General features: G+C 48.0%; 1 protein-coding gene across 1 annotated transcript; it reads right to left on the reverse strand.

Annotated features, from left to right (window-relative positions):
- Positions 1 to 1,896: 1,896 nt before the first annotated feature.
- LOC144722980 (G1/S-specific cyclin-D2-like) lies at positions 1,897 to 21,554 on the reverse strand. Its single transcript, XM_078601451.1, has 2 exons — positions 15,196 to 21,554; positions 1,897 to 8,866 (listed from the first exon to the last, which is right to left on the reverse strand). Exons 1-2 carry the CDS (start codon positions 15,328 to 15,330, stop codon positions 8,720 to 8,722), a joined length of 282 nt encoding a protein of 93 aa, XP_078457577.1. The 5' UTR covers positions 15,331 to 21,554; the 3' UTR covers positions 1,897 to 8,719.
- Positions 21,555 to 21,560: the final 6 nt, after the last annotated feature.

Below are 21,560 nucleotides of genomic sequence, written 5' to 3' on the forward strand. Positions count from 1 at the left end.
TGAGGAGAATCCTCACCCCGACTAAACCCTTCCTCCTTCCGCTTGTGCCACTTTGAGGTGCGTTGAGAGAAAATAAAACAGTTATCTGCCAAAATTTCGATTGAAAGCTTTCGTGACTGAAGGGATTCATCTTCTTGGTTCTTTCGGTAAAGTCACGTAGAAGGGAAATAATAAAATAATAAAAATAAAACATAATAAAATACAATTCTCACGACGTTTCGGCCACAACGCAAGCAGCCGTCCTCAGGTGAAGAACAGGTCTGTCGGAAAGACCTTAGGACGGCTGCTTGCGTTGTGGCCGTAACGTCGTGAGAATTATTTTATTATGTTTTATTTGTATTATTTTATTACTTCCCTTCTACGTGACTTTACCGAAAGAACCAAGAATAAGTTATCTGCCATTCAAGGTGCACGCTCGGAGGCATTGCACCGCGTGGCATTGCACCGCGTGGTATATTTACGTTGAAATATTCCACGGGGAAAATCCCGAGTATTACGAGGGCGTGCAGAGGGAGCGGCGGTGCAGCGGTTAGCGCGCTGCGCTACCTACTCGGCCACCCCCCCCCGAGCTCACGGCCAACACCAGTGACGAATTACCCGAACCGGTCCTGGGCATCACCTAGGTCGACTCAGCCTCAAATTAGTACCTGATGCGGTGTGCAGTAAACATCGCCCACTGGGGAAGAGACAAAGGCGGTTGGGCGTGGTTCTGGCCACAGCGTACTCTCATCGTGTGCCGCAGTGCCGGCCTCCATAGGTCGAGTTAAGGCGATGGGAGTGGGGGGTGGCGGGGGTGGGTGCTTTGTCTGTGTTCGTAGAGGGAACCTTTGACATGTGGCCGAGGCGAACGATAAAGTGGCCGGCATCATGGGAGTGAGTGCGTCCTGGAAGAAGGGGTCTAAATGGCGAGACGGAGCCACGTGACATCGGGTGGCGTGCGCAGAAGCTGGACGGGATTTTTTTAATGCATCGCAAGGCCACGAGAGATGGTGAGAGGTCGCAAGAAAAAAAAAGACTTCACGCGAAGGCAAAATGTGTTCCATAATATTGGTCTGCCTGTACATGTCACTGTGAGAGCAACCTCCGATTAGCACGGTTGGCTACGTACGGTGCGAAAGAAGTTCAACATACATAGCCAATACTCGTTGGTTATTTCGGTAAGGTCACGTAGGTACGTGTGATTTATTTTATACCTACGTGACTTTACCGAAAGAACCAGAGTATATGGATTTCTGCAGTCACGAAAGCTTGAAATCAAGATTCATAGCCCATTCTGGTCGTATGATAGGCCTCTTAAAACATAATTGTGACGATGTTTGTATGTCGAACTTTTGTTATTCTTTCAACCCCACACCTCCAATTATCACGGTTGGCTACGTACGGTGCAAAAGAAGTTCAACATACGAGACATACCATACTTTCGCACCCTACGTAGTGAACCGTGCTCATCGGAGGTGTGGTGGGGGGAGACCACAATGATGAAAACATGACTGGTTTGATGTTGTACGCGTTCAATCCGGTGTTTTGTAGGTTATGGTTAGTGTATTCAAGATATTTGTCAAAATCTCTATTTGGAATGGGCTTTTAAAAAGAAAGCCGTAGGTGTAGAGGGAGCGCAGCAATTAGCACATTGGGCGATGAATCTGGCCTCCAGAGTTCAATTCCCGGACTAAGCTAACATCTCTCAAAGATGTTCACATCTTAAAACATCTTAACCAGTCCCGAGTGCCAACCACCCATCCACGCCACCCCCTTCGCCAACATGCAAGGACCAGAGTGGAGAAGTATGGTCAAACGCGGCGTGGGGGAGGGTTCACCCATCAGTAAGACTGAAAAAATGAGCCGTGCATATTCATAACCGTTGACATCAAGAATGTACAAATCCGGGCAAGGGCGTTATATTAAGAAATGTTTATTGATTCTTATTTTTTGTTGGCATACACAAGCACAATTCAGTCTAAAAAAAAGAAGCAGCAAAGAGATACATACAATTGTACACTTTACAGACAGAACACCCATAATCCTCTCATCACAACAAGGTCAACAAACATCGACTGAGAGAATGCACAGCCTGAAAGAAGCGAGGGAGGGAGGGAGGGAGGGCCCCCCACCCCCCGCCCCCCGCCCGTCTCGCACTCATCGATAAGGAGGGAGGGAGGGAAAAACACAAATTTTTTTTGCCTTTTTTTACTGCATAAATTTTTTTTAGCACACGGACAGAAGCGAGGCTTGAAAAAAGTCTCCCCCCCTCCCCCCTCCAACTCCCCTCTCTCCTCCCCTCCACTCCCGGCCCCCCCCTCCCCACAACAGACCTCCCAACTCCCATCTTATCAAGCGTTGAAACATTTAAACACAAAACAAAAAAAAGGGATAGGAGAGATAGTACTACAAATTCACAAGCGAGGCACTGTACATATGAACGGACTGGGGGGGACTGGGGGGGTGTGTGTGGGACAACCTGAAAGGCGGTGTGGGTTTTTTTGAGGCATTCGTTAGGCCAAGTTGCACGCACGCACACACACAACACTGCCGCGTACAAGGCAGCCTGCGGCGGGTGGCTTTAACAAACGCCGATGCATCTCTCCATACTGAACGCAGAGGAAGGGGACCGGACCCCCCCCCCCACGCTCTTACCCCTTTGGGGGAAGGGGGGGGGACAGCCATGAGCCCCAAGCCCACCTTCAGGTCAAGGAGGTCCCACCAACAGTGTTAGTCGTCACAACACTTCAAGCGGCACAACATCGGCGCAGCGGCCAATTCCGAGGCACTTGCCTGCAACGGTACGTTCGGTTCAAACGTCAATGCAACGTTGTTTCCCCGCCACTACCAAAAGTGTATTTTTTTTTCTTCAAATTCCTCGTCTGGTTGTGTTGGTTAATTGCAGTTGTTACAACATGTGCGCATATCAGGTTGAGCAAGGATTTAAAAAAAAAAAAAGTTTTTTGCAAAAAAAAAAGGATGAAATTGAAACTTCTGACTGAAATGTTATTTTTTTTTAAAAAGGACCTTGTTGGGAAAAGATTTCCATCAACATAGTTTCTAGACCGTCACTGAAGCGACTTATTTTGTTTCTATTTACGCCGATCGCATTGGAGCACTTTGGAGGATGACTGCTTCAGAGGTAAATGAGCTCCCTCCCATGCGCACCAGGTGAACCCGGACATTTGAAAACCAGTGGCTGTACAATGTTGCAAGTTGCCACGACCAACGAGGGTGCAACGTTTGCAAAGTTGGGATAACCATTGCCCCCAATACCTGACCACACTACACACTCACTCACCAATGCAACTCTTCAATGTATTTGAGCATCAAACGGCTGATACCGGACCAATTATACAACGCGGGGGCTGCATTGCTGACTTATTAACGAGCCAGCCGTGGTCAATATTGGGTGGTGGTCTACAGTTATTAAAGAGTAGCAACCACTCTCAAATATAGAAGTTTTATTAAAACAAAAAGTTAAGATATAAGGATTGCTTTTTTTTCTTTTTCCCCCAGTAATTGTGCCTGTAAGCTCAACTCATTTTCGCTTTACAAAACGTTGCATCGTGGGTTTTAGTTCACTCAATTAGAACATGTCTACATACTTTAAAACTTCAGGTTTAGACAATAAATTTGGACAACACTCAGAATTTAAAATACTGCAATGTCCAACTCAAGAATGATCTTGATTTAAAGGGTGCCTATATTTTATTCTACTTCAAATATAATCTCACGCCAATGGAACAACTGTCCTGGAATGGTTGCGCGAGTTGCAAAAGCTTACTTTCAGCCAAGTTTAAAAAGCAATAACTAGCAACTTCTTTTTTTGTAAAAAAAAATGGGTCTGGTAGGTATTGGGGCGAACGGCATAACCCCACTTGCAACAAGGAACAATGACACAACAGCACAAATCAACCTGGAAAAAACACATTTCTTAATTTGCGCGAGAGCGTGGTGGTCGACATTTGTAAATTAAATAGCTTTCTTTACCAAGCACACGATTGGTTTGTGTACAGCCTTTCTTGCCAATCCACGATGGCGCCAGGGTAGCGAGATGTTAACGACCTCGCCTGATATACAGGAGGTCGTTGGTTCAATCCCTACCCCGACGCCTGCTGTATATTTGGAGCTTGCATGTCCTCCTCGTGGGCGTGTGGATTTTTATCGGGGTCCTCCGCTTTTTTTCCCCTCCACATTTAGAATCAACGTGCGCTTGCGAATATTTGGCCGCTGTACGTTTCCACGCGATGATAAGCCACTTTTCGTCGAGCTATCATTTGTGGCCAAGTCGCTTCTGAAAAATAGCTACAATTAAAGTAGTTTAGATTTAGTTGAAGGCAAATAGCCAAGTGTGCCACACTCTTCCTCGCCCCCCCCCCCGACACACACACGGACGGACGCAGCCACACCAATCCACGCAGGCGGCAGTCGCCGTCTACCCATCGCCGGCCAAAGATGCGAGAAAAATGATCGAGCCATTGCCAGAGGAGGGTGAGAAGAAGAAAAAGAATTCCAAACGCTGAGTCTTGAGGTACTGTAGAAAATGAAGAGACCATTTTTGCTATTCTTCTGTTGCGGGTGCAATGAGGTATGTGATCGTGGAATAAGTCCAGAAAAATACATGTCCATTGTCCAAAAAATAATGAATATAAATTCCAAACTGAAAGAAGACAACAACAAAAACAGCTGAGCCCCAAAACAATAAAATACGAAGCTCTTGCTTTTCCTCCAAATAAAGCGGTAAAATAATATACAGTTTAAAAAAAAGTACATAAAACTTAGCAGCACACGTTTTAAAACAATACGGCAATGTATCGTTTCGTTTTTTTAGTTTTTGTCTTTTTTTTTCTCTTTTTAGTTATTACGACACATAAACGTAATAATTCAACTGAAGCACTCTGTAGCAGCTAATGTCTTAGGAGCTCTCTCCTCCCTCCACTGTTATACAATCATCTCAGTAGGCAGTGCCATTGCCTTCATCCCTCATTCATCTCAGCCCCAATTGCGCACCCCCCACCCCCCCCACGCCCCCCCCCCCCCGTTTCGACAGATTACCTTTTTTTTTGACATGTGCAAAACAAAAACGAAGTCACGAGACAACTAAAATTAAGGACGGGGGTAGGAGAGGGCAAGGGGTGGGGGAGGGAAATAATCAATTCATACATACAAAACTGAAATGTCAAAATAAAATTGCGGAAATTATTGTGATATTAAAAAAAAATTAACACGATCATAATTTTCAAGTAGACTGACCCAACAAAATTAATAACCCACTTTTTTTTTAATTTGTTCCTTCCTTGCATCTATTGTGGTGCTGTACGCAGACATTTAAACTTCTCGATTACAGCATTTGATCTCGCAGGAGGGCTCTGCGAAGCAGGCAACGCTGCCTCGTATCTTACGATCCGATCTGGCATCTCCCACCCCCCCCCGCAAAACCTGGGAATGCACTGGGGACCACAGCTCATGGAATGTCTTTCTTATTGACGAGTCCGCACCGTTACCTTAAATTATTCTCCTTACTTTCAATTATTACAATTGAAATTGTTACGAACAAAAATTATAAATTCTCCCCACTTTTCTTAAAACCCGCATGCATCAAGCATTTCCGCTGGACCAATGAACCCCACCCCCCACCCCGCCTCCGCCTCCTCTTCTTCTTCTCAACCAAGTATTCACAAAGTGCTCATGAGAGATCTGATGGAATGGTTAAACTAACCAAGACCTAAGTGTAAATAAACACCTGCATGTAACTGCTGGCTATAAAGGAAAACACTCGCTCGCGTTACACACTTATTGAGTTTAAATTAAAAGCCTATGCGCATATTAATACCCAGAAGTACAACCCCCTAAGATTAAAACGAAAAAAATTAAGATCTCGTTTTGTTATTAAAATGTGAAAAGGCTTTAACCGAGGACAACTCTCCCCTTGCTATCAGTGCGCGTCGTGGTTCTTTCATATACACGGCAGTTAACTTTTGCTGGCTTAATGCAACTTAATGTCTGGCAGTGATTCCTTTCCCAACGCAAATGGAAAAGCAACTAAAAAAATCGCAAACCCTGCAGCACTCGAAGAAACCAGCTCACGATAACTACGACGGCCATCCCCCCAGCACTGCACCACTTTTCTTCAAGCGTTCGCTGGCGTAAAGGTTAAACAAATTGTTTCCCATGTCTTTACTCAACTTTGTATTACTGTGTTACTTAGACTAATCGTATTACTATTATCCTCCAAAGCACATTGCTTTGTGTATTTTTTTTACTCTTAAGATGATACAATACTGAAAAGCAACAAGCACAATAATACATGTTTAACCCTTATTGAAGTCTTCAAGAAGCTATAAATTAAAAACACCCAGGAAAGATAGTATTAATGCTCACTGGTGTATTGTCAAGTTTAAGCATGTATGTCAGGTGATTCATCCCTACTTCAGACAAACCCCCATCGTATTAAGGCAGTGTCGGCTATGCAAAGTGTCCGTGAATTACTTAAGGACCAATGCGTGAAAGGCACAGCAGTATTCAGGACACATTTGGAAGCAAGTCCCAAGGTGGCAGGGCCCATCGCCTCGCATCGCGGCCATGAAGTCAACAGATGGTTCTTAGTCATTTGCAATTAGATTTTTTTTTAAGTTAGGGGAGTTGTTATCGTTGTTTTTATGTTTCGTTTAATAAATAACAAAGGGTTCGTCTTCGACGGTCGGCCACTGCGTTCGGGGCGAGCTGGCCAGAGGCAAGTATGTGTATATATATAAACCAGCTGTAAATGTGTTTTACCCCAACTCCTTCCCCCCAATGTTGTTGTCCACAATTGATTTCAATGCAAGCAGCAAATGCTCCTCCCCTCCAGTCCACTTGTCATACCTGTACAATACGCCCCCCACCCACCCCCCCAACCACCCCGTTCTCAGTACGGTTTAACTTCGGACCAATAACTCTTTATTGTACTCTGCACGACCGACATTTGAACAAGCGCAAGCGTGCGCGGTAACGTGGGGGGGGAAGACAACGATTTTAAAAAGTCATTTGACACGTGACTTGTTCATCTGTGGTAACGGTTTTTGTTGGGTGAGATCGTGTAAACGTGTCGTACCCCCACCTCCACCCGATACAGCCACAATTATAGTAAGGTTGTGGTCACGTAAACAGAACGTGCCAATTTATTACAGGGGGTTCATGTTATTCGTAAAATTTGCCAAACAAAATCAAGTTATCGCGTGGGCAAATGTGCCAATTTAGTTTTACGAAATAGATTACGTTGAAAAGCCAGAAAATGACAATTTTGGACCAGTTATCAATCGTAGCATTGGCCACAAAAGCCAATGCATATTAAGATTCAGCATATGTTAATACGCACACGGCTTAGCAAAATACATCTCACCAGAATGGATGTAAAAAGTATCGGCCCAAATTTAAACCAGTAATTGAACCTTCCAAGCAAGTACAAAAGGATACAAAAAACATGAACTGATCATTTAAACGTGAAAAGAATGGCCACTTCAAAACAAACTATTCTTCTGACCCTCAAAAAACCTTCCAGTCTGCAAAACTCTAGTCTACTTTACCTACATCCTTTAACATCGCAACTTACCTACAATCACTTTCTCCGCACTCATCGGCATCCTACGTCTCTTAAAAGCTGCTCTTTATACATATTGTACACTCCTCTCTGTTGTGACAGTTCTTGTCTACTCAATTAAGGTGTAAACGTTGCTTGGCTAGCCGTCTTCCCGGGCACCAAAGATAGGGAAACAACACAGACCACATCGCACGCGTTCATTATAAAAATAGAGGGGGGGGGGGAGGGGGGCAGTTCATCTTTACTTTAAATTTCATTTCACGAAAAAAGACAAAAGAAAAATCACAATCAAGGGGTTTTTTTTGTCATTGGTGCTAACACAACCTTTCAGCCGCTCAACCCCAGGGACACGCGCGCACACGCAGACATCGCTGCTTAGAAATTCCTCTTTTAACTTACGGTCTCTCTCTCAGTCCAACACAATGACGACCATCGAACGAAATTCAGTCGCGAGCTCACAACAAGGGCAAAAACTCGGCCTGGTAGACGTGAAACAAAAATAATAAACAATTCAACTTGTCTTCGCGTAAATGTCTTTCTCTTCCTGCCGTCCACCATTTCATATTCGTTTTCTTGCAGGAGTTCAAGGCAAAAGGGGGGGGGGGGGTAAAACTCTTTAATGGAAACATTACGGTGCCAACCAGACCAAAGTGAAACTGGACGTGAGAATGGCAAGGGAAGTGGACGTTAAAAAAATTGGTGAGGGTGTGGCAGGGCGGGTTGTGATGGTGGAGGAGATGGGGAGAGGAAAAAAAATAATTAAAACGTAACGGGCCACAACCTGGAACAAGCTTCAATTCGTCCAAAAGGTGACTTCAAGGGCAGTGATGCTGGCTCGGACGAAGGGGGCCTTGGGCCCCCCACCCACCCCACCCCGGCACCCCTCCCATCGTTGGGCTGTGCGGTTGCAATCGGGCAGCGGTGGCGGCGGCGGCGGCGGCAGCAGCAGCAGCAGGCAGTGTGGACAAAACCTAAGCACAGCAGCTGTCCACCCCCGCCCCTTGCGGCTCCGCTATCAAGCAGCGTGTCGGGCGAGCACAAGGGGCGGTAGCGGCGTTGAGTTTCTTCTCTCCTGGTTTTTCGTTTTCGCCGGGAGGATCATCGTCAGGAGGGGGTCGAGTCGAACGCCTCCCCCCCCCCACAAACCACCGGGTGCGGTCAGAGTGCGACGTCTCGCACGTCCGTGGGGGTGCCGGCGATGTCGAGCTCGTCCACGCCGCGCGACTCCGGGGAGCCCTGCTGAGCCTGCCGGAGGCTCGCCTCGAGAACGCCCTCGATCTGCTCCTGGCAGGCCCGAAGGCAGTCCTGCAGGGGCACGAGAGGGATTAGCACCTCCGGCCATCATCGCCACCACCACCACCACCATCAGCAGCAGCAGCAGCAGCGCGATCGTTATTGTTACCATCGTCATCATCACCAATATCATCGTTGTCACCACCATCATCAGCAGCAGCGCGGTCATCATCATTACCCATCGTCACCACCACCAACATCATCATCGGCGCAGCCATCAAGTGTCAAAGGCATCGATCATCACCACGGTTGATAAATGATTAACGCCAAATGCAAGTCAACAGTGCTCCCTCCTTGGCAAATCACCAGAGGAATGTGTAATTTGCACCCGTGGCTGAAGGCTCCCATCCCCTCCCTCTGGGGAATAGAACCAACCAGCGTGCACTCACTTGAAGCACTTGAAGCAGGGTCACGCTTTCACGTGAATGAGCACGTCTAGCGGTGCCCGTCACTTTTATGGAGATGCTCCCCAGCAAGCGTGGAGGCCTGTGCTCTAATACCAGGCCTGAGGCGGCACTGTTGTGGCATAGGGGGGGGGGGGTGTAAGCAGGGCTATGTAGTAATGATGACCCCATAAAAAAACAGCAGCGTCTATTGTGGAAAGTTTAGTTTTTTTTCCCCTTCAAGCTGGAGGATGAAATTAGGCAGCTATTGGGTGGAGAGGCCTACATGAAATGCAAACATTGCAGTCGCCCCACCAACACCACCGATTCTTTCTTCACTCTCCGTGACGAGGTTCTGAACCACCGACACAGCAACGACAAGGAGCGAATCTAGTCTGTAAGACGTGAACAGAGCACTTGAGGGAATTTGTGGAACGACTTACTTCTGTTTAAAACAGTACACATGTGTTGCCCGACAGTGTCAAATAATAAACTTAAGCTAATCAGCACCAAGCTTTGGAAAACTATTGTTATGCTACCAAAGGCACAATAAAAAAAATCTGAATATTTGTTTATTCTGAAGGAATCCGATGAGCTATAGTAGGGGTGTGTGAGAATGTCAATTCATTTATCGAGACTCTGGAATAAAGGCCTAAAATCATACAAAGATGGAGTTGACTGGGCTATTGCAACCAAATATCTAAAAAACGTTGACAGTTTTCCCACCAAAAGACGCATGATAGCGCGCGCACTCTTCCGTGAATTTCAACAGCCCCCAAAGAATTCTGCAGAAGCAACTGTTATCTGGATCCATCAGGATGCGCGGTGGCTCTGGGGCGGACAGTGCGGCAGGATGGGCAAGCCAAAATAACCGCCCGCGCACAACCGCACACATTTGGTGCGCATAAAGGAAAACAAATACAACTCGTGAAACAAACAGGCTGGATTAACCACAATTCTGCACCGCTGTAGGAAAACGCGTGTTGTTATTGGCGAGCCAGTACTTGCTCTGGTCAGCATTAACATTACTTCAATGGTAAAAAAAAAACCAACATGCAAGGCCAATGTGAAACAGAACTATAAATGAGTTACACTTCCAAATGCATAGACAGGTATTAAAATAAACACGCAACTTCGCACGAATCCTCGAGCAGAACAAAAATCCCATTGTGGCACAGGCGCAAATGAGAAAGCCGTTTTGGGGGCGCGGAGGGGAGAGGGGGGGGGTTGAAGTGTAATTGCGCAAATGCAATCCAAATGGATTTTGTTCACGTAAATGAATGGCTTTTTGTGCGCCCCCGTGTAAAAATGATGCATTTATTACGAAATTGCTCCCAAAGGCAGTGAGAGCGTGGCTGCCATCCAGACGAGTTGCCATTTTTTTTTTACAGAATTTTATCGCATGTAACTTTCCTACCCATTTCATCACCACCATTGTTACCCGCGCAATTTACATAACCCGTCAGTAACATCATTTGTACAATTTTCCGCGGGACTTGTGCCAGGCACTCCCAGCACGAAGGGATCACTGAGAGGCATGCACACAAAGACAAAGATACCCCGTGTAGCCTTAACAGACAGTTGGGGGCGCAAGTGCTATTAAGCGAGTAGCACCTATGAAGGCCGGCACGGCACACGAGGGAGGGGGTGGTCAACACCACGCCCCGGGCTGCCTTCGTCTCCCCAGCGGCGATCTTTTACACATTGCAACTGGTACTCATTTGAGGCAGAGTCGACCTAGGGGAGACCCAGGACCGGTTTGCAGAAATTCGTCACTGGTGTTGGCCGTGAGCGGGAATCCAATTCGGGACGCCAGGTTCGTAACACGGCGCGCTGACCGCTACACCACTGCTCCCCCAACAGTGAGGCACACAAGCACGCACACGCACGCACGCACACGCACGCACACACGCGCCGCGCTCCTTCAAGCAAAAAGGGAAGTGTTCTTTAATGAGGCGACTCGTGTTACAGCAGCAGCAGCAAGAACGTGGCTTGCGAGCTCGAGGCCTGGGGGGAGGTAATGGTGGTGGTGGCTATGGTGGTGGTGGTGGTGGGGGGTTGTGGTGAAGTGGGGTGGATGATGGGGAAAAGCGCAGGGGGGGGGAAGTGGTGTGCAAGGGAAGCTTGAATGGCCGGGGTAAGTCTTGCCCAAGGCGGGCTAGTCATTTAGGCCAGGAATCCAGAAGACCAAGATCAAAGGGCCTACAGGAAATTGGAGCCAAACAAAGCCTTGTCTGAGGGACTCCACCACCCCCCCCCCGTGCCCCCCCCCCAACCACCCCAGCTCTCTTGTGCAGCGGGGAGACAAGGTTGGGTCCTAACCACCCCTCTCTCTTGACAGCGAACACCCCTGAACACCCCTTCCCACTCGGCACGGGGCCAGAAATAACAATGGTGCGACCGCTGGTGCCAATAAAAGGCCGAAATTCCTCGGCTTAACTGCACTCATTGATAAAAACCTCAAAAGACCAGGTTTTTCAAATGCGCTATTGAAGTGTACGAGCAAGGGAGGGGAGGGGGAATCGGGGAATCTCCGCCGGTCCCTCTCTCTCTCTTTTTTTATTTTCCACAGGGACGGTGGGGGGGCGCGCGCTTTAGGCAAGCGTGCGATACTTTCATCGACTCGATGTGGACCGCAAAGGGGAAGACCGAGGGGGGGGGAGGACTTGCAGTGGACCTCGTTTTTTTTCACGGAGTGGTCCAGAGTTTAATAAACGGAATGCGACGTTCGCTCAAGCCCCCCCCCACCACACACATTTCTCCGGCATCATAACGCCACCCACGTATAACGCAAGCCCCAGGGAGACCGTTGGTGGGTGGCATAACTGGTTTGTGTATTTGCCGCCCGTTCTAAAACAAGAGTTCTTGACGTTAACGGCAAAACGTGTCTAAATGCACCATGCACTTTTAAATCGCAGATCCATCCTACTCAAGTTTTGGCTCCTCGTGTGCTTCACAGACCTGCACGGTGAAGTATGGTCGAATAATCCCCAATATGCAATGGCCAACATGGGGAGGGGCCCTCAACCAGTGGTGGAGTGGGAAAAACATGGCTGTACAAGTTCAATCGGAACCAGACCGTAAGCCGTTTGGTGCAACAAAACAACCGCATTGACCAAATCTACCCGCGTTTGCAGAAGCTGCATCAAATACATAGTAGGCAGGGCAGTGTGCACGCGCAGCCACCAATAGCAGCATTCGGGGGCACTTGGGATTTGCAGAGATCACTACACGAGTTGGCTTTAACAGCGTGAAAAAAAACCAAGTGCTGGAAAGGCTCTGGCGTGTGCCCCGCTTGCACGACACAAAGACGCCAGCAGATGGCTCCATTACTCTAGAAAAGGGGCCCCACTGACAGAACACAGCTCACTGGGGCCTCCTTTAGGGGGGTAGGAGGCTGTGTCCAAAGGGGGGGGGGGCGGTGGGGGAAGAGGGCGGTATAAACACCACTTCCACTGGCCGGGAGCGGCTATATTTGGAAGTGTTTTCCGTTGCCTGGAGATGTCAACTCCCGGCCGCTGTGGGCCCCCCCACCCGCACTCCGCCCCTCCAAACCCAGCTCCCAATTCTACACCAAATCCCCCCCCTCCCTCAGCAGGCAAGCGAACACACACGAGCACGCATGAAAAAAGGAAAACCCACGAAGGAATTCTCCACTGCGGAGGGGCTAGAGAAGGACTGGAGAGGAGAGAGAGAGGCCGGGCGGTGGGCAGAAGGGCGATGGATTTTGCAGGATTGTGGGCCAGGGGACTGGACGGGATTGGAAGGCAGAAGGAGACGATGGTTTGCCACCTCCCAAGATTCTAATCGTGGCACAGCCCTCTCATTAATCACCTGAAATAGCCACGCCGTCGTGTGTTTTATCAGGCCAATCAGTAAACAGGCCGCTCGAGCTCTCTCCTGACACATGGGACCCACCAGGCAGTTTCAACAAGGCTATCTTGTTGCAGGGCCAAACAGAGGCCCTGCGGAACTGGGAGGGGGGGGGGCGTGGAATTAGGGGCTAAAGCCACACAAGAGCACGGCCCCGGCTTGCGCGGCTTAGCAAATTCAACAGGGACTTGTCTCTTATCTCCCTCCCATGGCCTGGCCTGGGCTGGCTCGCTTTGATGTCACGGCCTTAAACCAAATCTCTCATTCCTCTCTCCCACCACTGCCCCCCCCATCACCACCGGCCCACACCCCACCCCCCCGCTCCCACCAGGCAGCCCTTTACCACAATTTTTTTCGCTGTTCTCAGGATAAAACCATTAACGCGGACCAGCGGCGGTGGCGGCGGCGGTGGTGGCGGTAGCAAAGCGGCCCCGGCAGGCAGACGAGAGCGCGTAGCCAACCACATGGGGCAGAGGGGGGGCCACGGGGCGACTCGGATTATGCAGCTGTTTTGTAAGTGCGTACGTGCGCGTGTGTGCGCAACTCACAAAAATGGGGGGGGGGGGGGGACACGGGCGGGCGCTATCACGCGGGCGGTCACCAGTGAGCCAGCAGCCGTTCTTGCGGCTGCTAAAAAGTCCCCGGGGGGGGGGGGGCGAGGGTCCTCGACAACAAAAGCGACGCTTCACGAGGCGTAATTCTTCCCCCCGCTGGAGCCTGTTGCCCCCCCCCCCCTAATAAGAAAAACTCTTCCAAATGCCGCGGGAGTCCAAGTGACCGGCAACAACTGGGGGGGGTGGGGGGGGGGAGTTTAAATTCAAGCCAGCTTTTGGTGGCCCGCCGCCCCCCCCCTCCCTCACCACCCCCACACACACACCCCACCAAATGGCAAGGATTGTTACTCGCGCTCACAGAAAACGGGAGTTTTAACGGGGAACATTTGTGCACCGCTGCTGCTCGAAGGAAACCAATGGGGGGGGGGGGCGAACGGGAGGGGGGGGGGCGAGGGTGGGGTCATAAGGAAAAGGAGAAGTAAGAAAAAACGAGAAGCACTTCACGACTGCTGCCCCCCACCCCCCCCCCCCAATTCCTGCCCTCTCTGCCCCCCCCTGCCACCAAAATAAAAAATATAATGCGAAGTCTGCAAAAAAAATTGCCCCTTTGTTTTTGTTTAGCTGTGCAAAGGCCAGTTTTAATTTATGTTGTGCACAGCGGACTTTTGACTGATGGGCCACGCATGTTTTTCTGCAACGGATTACAAATTGCGATTCCGTAATTAAAAGCGATGTCTGACAACGCTACAACGGGACTTATGTTGGCGCGTGTCCGTTTTTTTTTTTGCCGCGACAGGCACTTCCCCGGCAGCGCCGATTCCTTCGTTAAACCCATCATCGCGTTCACCAAACCTTTTCCGACGTCGTTCCAAACAGATACGCGCGCGAAGCCGTGAAAACGCAAGGCGGATCAATGCTTGCTGCGGCAAAACTTGGAACAAGCGCATAAATGATTTCCATTTGTGTTTTCCCAACAAGCGTATCCCACCTCGCATATGTTGGTGGTGGTTGTTAGGCACACGGTCCCACACCTTACAGGCAGCAAAGTGATAACTGGAAAATCATAATGGGCTTTCGTAACGGGCATCCAAAACCATAACGGGCGGAAACCATTACGTAAGCCAACACACACCGGTGTTTTGCAGTCAATACACAAATTAAATTTAAAGCTCGAGACTATCCAGCCACCACGGTAAACAATCTGCTGCGTAGGTTTTTGCGAATGCGCAGGCATAGCCACAAAGCGCTTTCGCGCCCTTCACTGCAAGTTATTCGGCACGGCGTCCGACGTTTCGCTCGACGCGCTGGGGAGTGCTTCATCAGGAGCTCCACGTGCTTGGGAGCAAAGCATTTGGACACGGTGCCAACCAACTCGGTGTAGAAGCCGTCGTCGTTTTCCTCGATAATTGTTGTCGGATTGTACACTGCGGATTGTGGGGGGGGGGGGGTTCGGCTGACGGGACGCACCGCAATTAACGTGAACGATGGGATGGGGGGGGTGTTGGGTGGTGGACGTGGTGGCTCGGCTCACCGCGTCGCTGTTGGTGATCTTGGCGAGGGTGTCGGTGAGCGAGGAAAACGACAGTCGCTCGTCCTGCCGGTCGAGCCGCAGGCCCTGCACGGCCGCCCCCACGCTGCCAGTGGCGATCATGGAGGGCGGGTACATGGCGAACTTGAAGTCTGCACACGCACGCGACGGAGCACCGCACGTGCACAGGTTAGTCTCCTGCGCCACCTAGGGGATAGCTTCTCCCCCCCGCATCCTCTCCCTGGCTCCACCACACCATACTTCACCAGCCCTCCCACGGAAAGCAAAGCGACCCTTACAAGCGAAAGCTCGTGGACGGACGGAGGCACGGGGTTAATGCGAACGCAATGTTTGACCGACATTTACACTGCAAAAGCGTTCAAAGATCTGCGGTGGTCACAACTCTGGTTGCAAAAACAAAGATGGAAAAAACTAAAGTGCGTATCCGGCGGTTATGTAAAGTGTAAATCTATATCATCGTGTGTTAAAAAATGCCAAGAAGTGGACTGAGGAATTGCAAAATGGTTTAGACTCTGCAGCACTGACATTACTTGTTTTTGTTATTTTTCCTGTATTGGTTTTTTGGACATTTAGCTTAAACGTGGCAAGCTTATTTTACGCACAATTCATCCGCCTGTTCAGCTAAAACCGCAAACACGTATATAAATGTATTTTCCATCTTAAGGTTTGGGGGGGGGGGGGTACAAATTGCCAGAGCAAGCCCAATTTCCAAAACATCATCATCGTGCAGAGCGAAATGACGAACGCAAAGTAAATCTGTCGCTCAAACAACCACACTTTTAACTCTGCTCTTGCCGAGGCATTACCATGCAAACGCTGGCGGCAACAACAACAACCCAACATTGCACAAATGTCACGCGAGCGAGACGCTTAAGCGAGTTTGCGATTTTCTAAGAGAACGGCATAGTCGCTACAACCTAATTGGTTATGACATTTGGATGGCGCTCATTTTAAATGGATTTTTCCAGCCGCTCACTTTATACCCAACGTACACACACACAACGCATCAATTCACACTACGCAACACATAGCAGCTACAAGTGCTACGTAATAACCCTGCTGTTGCTAGGCAGAGATGGGCCAGCTGTTGCTAGGGAGAGATCCGTTTAGGAATGAGATGAGAATGAGCCACAAACGGCAAATGTAATTTTCAACAATGAAGACGCAAAATAAATAACATTAAAAAAATAACATGACCGTAGAATCTGTGTTTAAATTTGTACATCTGTGGTGGCACCAAATTGGGGGTTGGAGTTTATTATTTTTAAAACGGGACAAGCCGCGGAGATTGGATAGATGCGGTGAACACGTTTGTTGTGGCAAATCAGGTAATAGCCAGCGTATCACACACACGCTAACAATGTCACCACTTAATAACTTTACTGTTTAACTCTTTTGTCAACACAATGGTGAAAGGTCATCAAGCACCGGTTCAGTATCACTTGCCGCCGATGTTCGCCCACGGATGGGAATCAAACTCGTGACACGTTTGTTCATAGTGCAGTGTGCTAACCAATGTGCTGCCACTCCACTTGCCGGCAATTAGTATTGCAAATAAAAACATATATATACACATTTCTACGTACATTTCTGTTGCTTACGTGTGTCTAAAATCGTAGTGTCGAAATGTCCTGCCATGTGGCGATGTGGGCAGAGTGCTCTACTCACAAATCGCAAACAATGAATCAGCGCCACCTAGCGAAAGAGCCGATAGCGGTCGTGATAATAGAATTGTCCCTGCCATAAGAATGTGGAATGTGCACCGCTGAATAAAGCTCGCCGATAGGGATGAATCGCCTCGCACCACTCGTTTGAGCAGAGGGCGAACCAAACTTTATGACTATGATATCCAAACGTATTTATTCTAGATTTGAAGCTCTCGTGACTGCAAGGATTCATATTCTTAGGTTTTTTCGGTAAAGTCATGTTGGTAAAATTTGTTTTAATAAAAGTAAAATAAAAATAAAATAAAAATCACGACGTTTCGGAGGCAACACAAGCTTCCGTCTTCAGGTGGAACCGTCACAGCACGATAGCTGTATCAAGTGAGAGAAATTCCAAGAAAACAGTCCTTGTATATATACTGGTTGAGGGTGGGAGGAGCCAAGGTAGGCCCTGAATATTATTTTTGTGAGGTTCGGTGCGGCTTTTTTTTTACCAACGTGACTTTACCGAAAAAACCTAAGAATAAGATATCCAAACGGTTGCAACCCACCTAAAATGCTGTCACTTTCTTTCGAAAGGGTGGTGCGCGGTGGCGTAGTAGTCGGCACACCGAGTTTTTAATCCGTCTACGGCTACACTCAGTGGTGAGAGCTATCCGCGCAGTGTCCTGTGTGGCCTGTGTCTCTCTCGCTCGCTCGCTCTCCCCTTTCACCAACCCACACACTGCCCAGCGGTGTTGACGTGTGAGCAAACAGCCACCAAATGTCTGACATGGCAGGGGGGGGAGAGGCCTTCATCCAGCAGTGTAAAAATGTATTTTAAAATACAGCACGCACTGTACACTGGATTTTAAATAAATACGCACCGCTAAGGCTGTAACAAAAACCGGTTCCAAATGGTTAAACAGTCAACGGAAGGCCAGCGAGTGAGAAAACCCCGTTTTCAACTGAAATTACTTTGCACGCTGGAAGGCATACGTGTACATGGCATGAGATCATGGCCACATGGTATCAGCTTTAACCGAGCGTTAAAATGTTTTAAAACGATTTGACTTTCAAAAAAAAAAGTGCCGGAGAAAGCAGCGGACAGAATTGACGTTTCAAAGGATTTGACCTCATTGGCTTGCAAACATGAAAAGGAGAGTGACCGCAGTTTTATGTAGAACTAAATAAAGTGTCTTTTGTTTTAATGGTGGTATTCACATGCTAAATCAATTATGTGGGGGGGGGGGGGAGGTCTTCCGTAATTTAAAGAAAATAAACTTTTGACTTTCAGGAAGTTTCTGCCAAATCTGAAACAATGTTTCTCCAGGCTACAAATTCCCTTGCCTTATCTTTTCATCGCGCACATATGAAACTCGTAAATTTACGAAATGAACTAACTAAAAAAACCGAGTACGTGAATATATAAATAACACGGCCACCGCTGATTTATTTTAGCCGGGGTTTGCGCGCCTGCGCCCCCAAGTCTTTCGATTGAGGCCACCCAAATGTGCAATGATCATTCAATTAATTGCCAAATCGAACGAGGGAGTCGCGGCACTGAACACAACGTAGGCAACGGCTCTTTGGGTTGCATTATACGCAGCAGAAAGACCGTCCCCCCCCCTACTCATTCCAACTCCTAATACGGCAACCGTTTTCAGACACAAGTCGGGAGAGAGAAAAATAAATTAATTGAAGTCCGTGCCTTGCATACATTCTGCACGCAGCAGTGCGCTGTCCCAGTGCAATTTCTGGTTGTAAACAGAATTGACAAAATATCACGGCCAATTAATTCACGGTTATCGGCAACTCCAACGAAACATTAAATTGAAATGCGCGCGCATTAAGACCGCGTGGGGAACATGCTTGAAAACTACAGTGCGCGGGGAAAGAAAAATCTCTTGCACACTTCACGCCTCTATATAGGGCGGGCGCACGGACAAAAATGCAAACACACAAAAGCGTTGGGTCGCACACTAAGCACCATTGTTTTAGAAACTAGCACAACACAGCTGTCCAGCGGTATTTCTTGTGACGTTACCAATGGTAAATTGCCACCGTGAACTTTGCCTGTCACCAGCAGCCACCGTGGATTACAGTTCCACATCCCACTGACCATTTAAACAAGGACTGAGGGCCCATTGTAAATAATAACCAATACAAGTGCAATATAGTAAGCTTTTAACGGTTTAGGACTTTCCCTTCAAGGTTGGCGTTTTATTGTGCTTCTCAACGCTGTCGAAAGGACTCTAATGCGTTACTGGTTATACGTGAAAGGGAATTGCAAGCGTTCCCATCAGATACTGCCGCTAAAAAACGGGGAGAAAGTGCTTCTAAACGCTTTTTCGCATGGACAAAGCCACCCCCTCCCCTGCCCATGTATGCGGAAATGGACTGGCTGTAAAGAATGCAGTATCGCACCTGAAACCCGACTTTGTTGCATAGGAAATGCAGAGCAGCAGGATGATCACATGCAGTTGATGAAATGTGCAATCGTATAATGAACAAAAAAAAAAGCCATGGGTCGTGGTCGTCATAAATGTTTAAAATCCTCAAGGAATTGGCGCAGTTCACGTGAATTACGCTCTACGTTAAATAATGTAAGATTAACAAATAAAGGTACAGTATTCAATAATTAAACTGCGACCCAAGGTCTGGGGCACCTGTAGATTTCAAACGATGTTTTTGCTTTCAGAAATTGTATTTATTTCTTTGATTCACGTCTACTTTCATGCCAATATAAAGACGTAATTAAGGTTATTCGCTGTTTAGGAACATGTCTGCATTACAGTTGAGCAAAACATGTGCATGTTACTGTACAGTAACGTTATATTACAATGCCTAAACCAGCTATTTTAAGAGCCGATTCTTTTCTTAAATGGTGTATTGGCATGTAAATTTGAGCAAAAGGCCGGGCAAAAAATATGTCCACTTCCTTTGCGGAAACGTCAACAGCATTTGTTTCCGTGTAGATTAATACAGCGGGATGATGTATAGGGAGTTGCTGAAGAAGCTTCATCGTATTGGGAAGAGGTTGGTATGAACAGCATCAAGAGCAGCTGTAGGCAAAGTTAACCCCCCCCTAGAACGGACATCATGCAGCATGTCTGCCACACTCAGCACAGTCAAGTCCATCCGTTCTGAGTAGTCTGTTGACGCTCGTTACCGCCCCCGGGGTTTTAAGGATGACTTAACTTCGTGGAACATCCGTGTTCGGGCTTCCTTCATCTGCTTTTCACTTTAAAAAGAATACGCACCGACGTAATAATTCGTCGGGACTATGCTCTCATCTAATAAAAACAAAATCGGATTCAAGCACAGACATATTTGTTTATAATATTAAAATGGCCACACATTTTTGTTCAGCTTTTTTTTTACTGTACGTGCAGTTGCCAAGACGGCAGCAGCATTGAATATAAATAAAGCAAAGAGATAAACAATAAAAGCTGTTTCATTTACGGCTTCATTCCGTCATGCATATAGTGACTGCATGTGTCGTTTTGACTGGACATTTTTGTCTTGGAAGAGCAATCAATCGGTCAGCTCATGGCCGGCCGTGTGAAAAGTGCCAGTTGCAAGAGCAGCTACGCTGCACGTCGAAGGGCCTCTCAAATGGGATGGGATTATTACAGAGTGCGGCGATGTCTCCCATCAGACAGCTCAATGAGCGTACTAAAAAGCCGAAGCGATTTACACATCTCAATAAGTGCGGGGCGGTGGTACTGGTCGGCGTCGTGTGCCATAGACACCGGCAAACCCATGGCAAACCTCAATATCAGAATCGGTCCTGCCCCCCACGACCCATCCACCAACCCACTGAGCAGCTTGGTGAAGCATGGTCAAAATAACCCCACGACTAACTCGGCATGGGGGAGAGCCATCATCCACTGGTTGATTGAGAATGGCTGTTACGTATTTGAATATTTCTAATCAACTCAATATGCTCAACAACACTGCAAAATTGCTGATATTAACTGCATTGGATTTGAAATGTCATTCCTATTTTTATTTCACAACATAACAAAGCTTCAAATATAAGCTGCATGCATGTTAAACCCCACCAACTGAAAAGGATGCATTTGCTTTATAAGAACATTTACACTGGGGTGCATACCAATGACAACTGTCAAAACTAAAGTCTCAATACAGCTTGAGAGTGGCGTACGCACGCTAGTCACAAGCTGTTGCAATACAGCGCAAGTCGCAATAACTACCACTAGGTAGCGCCACTCAATCACAGCACACCCCAAGGCCACACACACACAGACGCGTAGAATGAGAGTGGGCTGGTCGCCAAACACAGGCAGGGCCCCGCTCAAAGGCACACATTATTTTCAGGCAATTTATGTATGAAACTGCAAAAGCCTCCCCCCGCCACACCACTGCTGCTTTCTTTCTCCGCCGAAAAAACTCACCCCCCCCCCTCAGCACCGATAGCGCCAGGGGGAGATGCGGATTAAGCAAGGCGGCGCATATTTAACGCTTGCGCCGGGCAAAAACGCGAGGCCCAATTTCCTGAAAAGTGGCCACATATCCTTCGCCACTGTCCAAAATGGCTTACGGGACTGCAAACAATTTTGTCCCACAATGAATCATCATCAGCATCCTTTAAACCGCATTTCCACATGCCATCACATACCAGCTGCCTTTGTAAAACTCGTTTTTTATTTCTTGCACACCCTGTCCCCACAAACCACA

Source organism: Lampetra planeri, chromosome 16 (assembly GCF_965212315.1).
Source record: "Lampetra planeri chromosome 16, kcLamPlan1.2.h2, whole genome shotgun sequence".
NCBI lineage: Eukaryota > Metazoa > Chordata > Hyperoartia > Petromyzontiformes > Petromyzontidae > Lampetra > Lampetra planeri.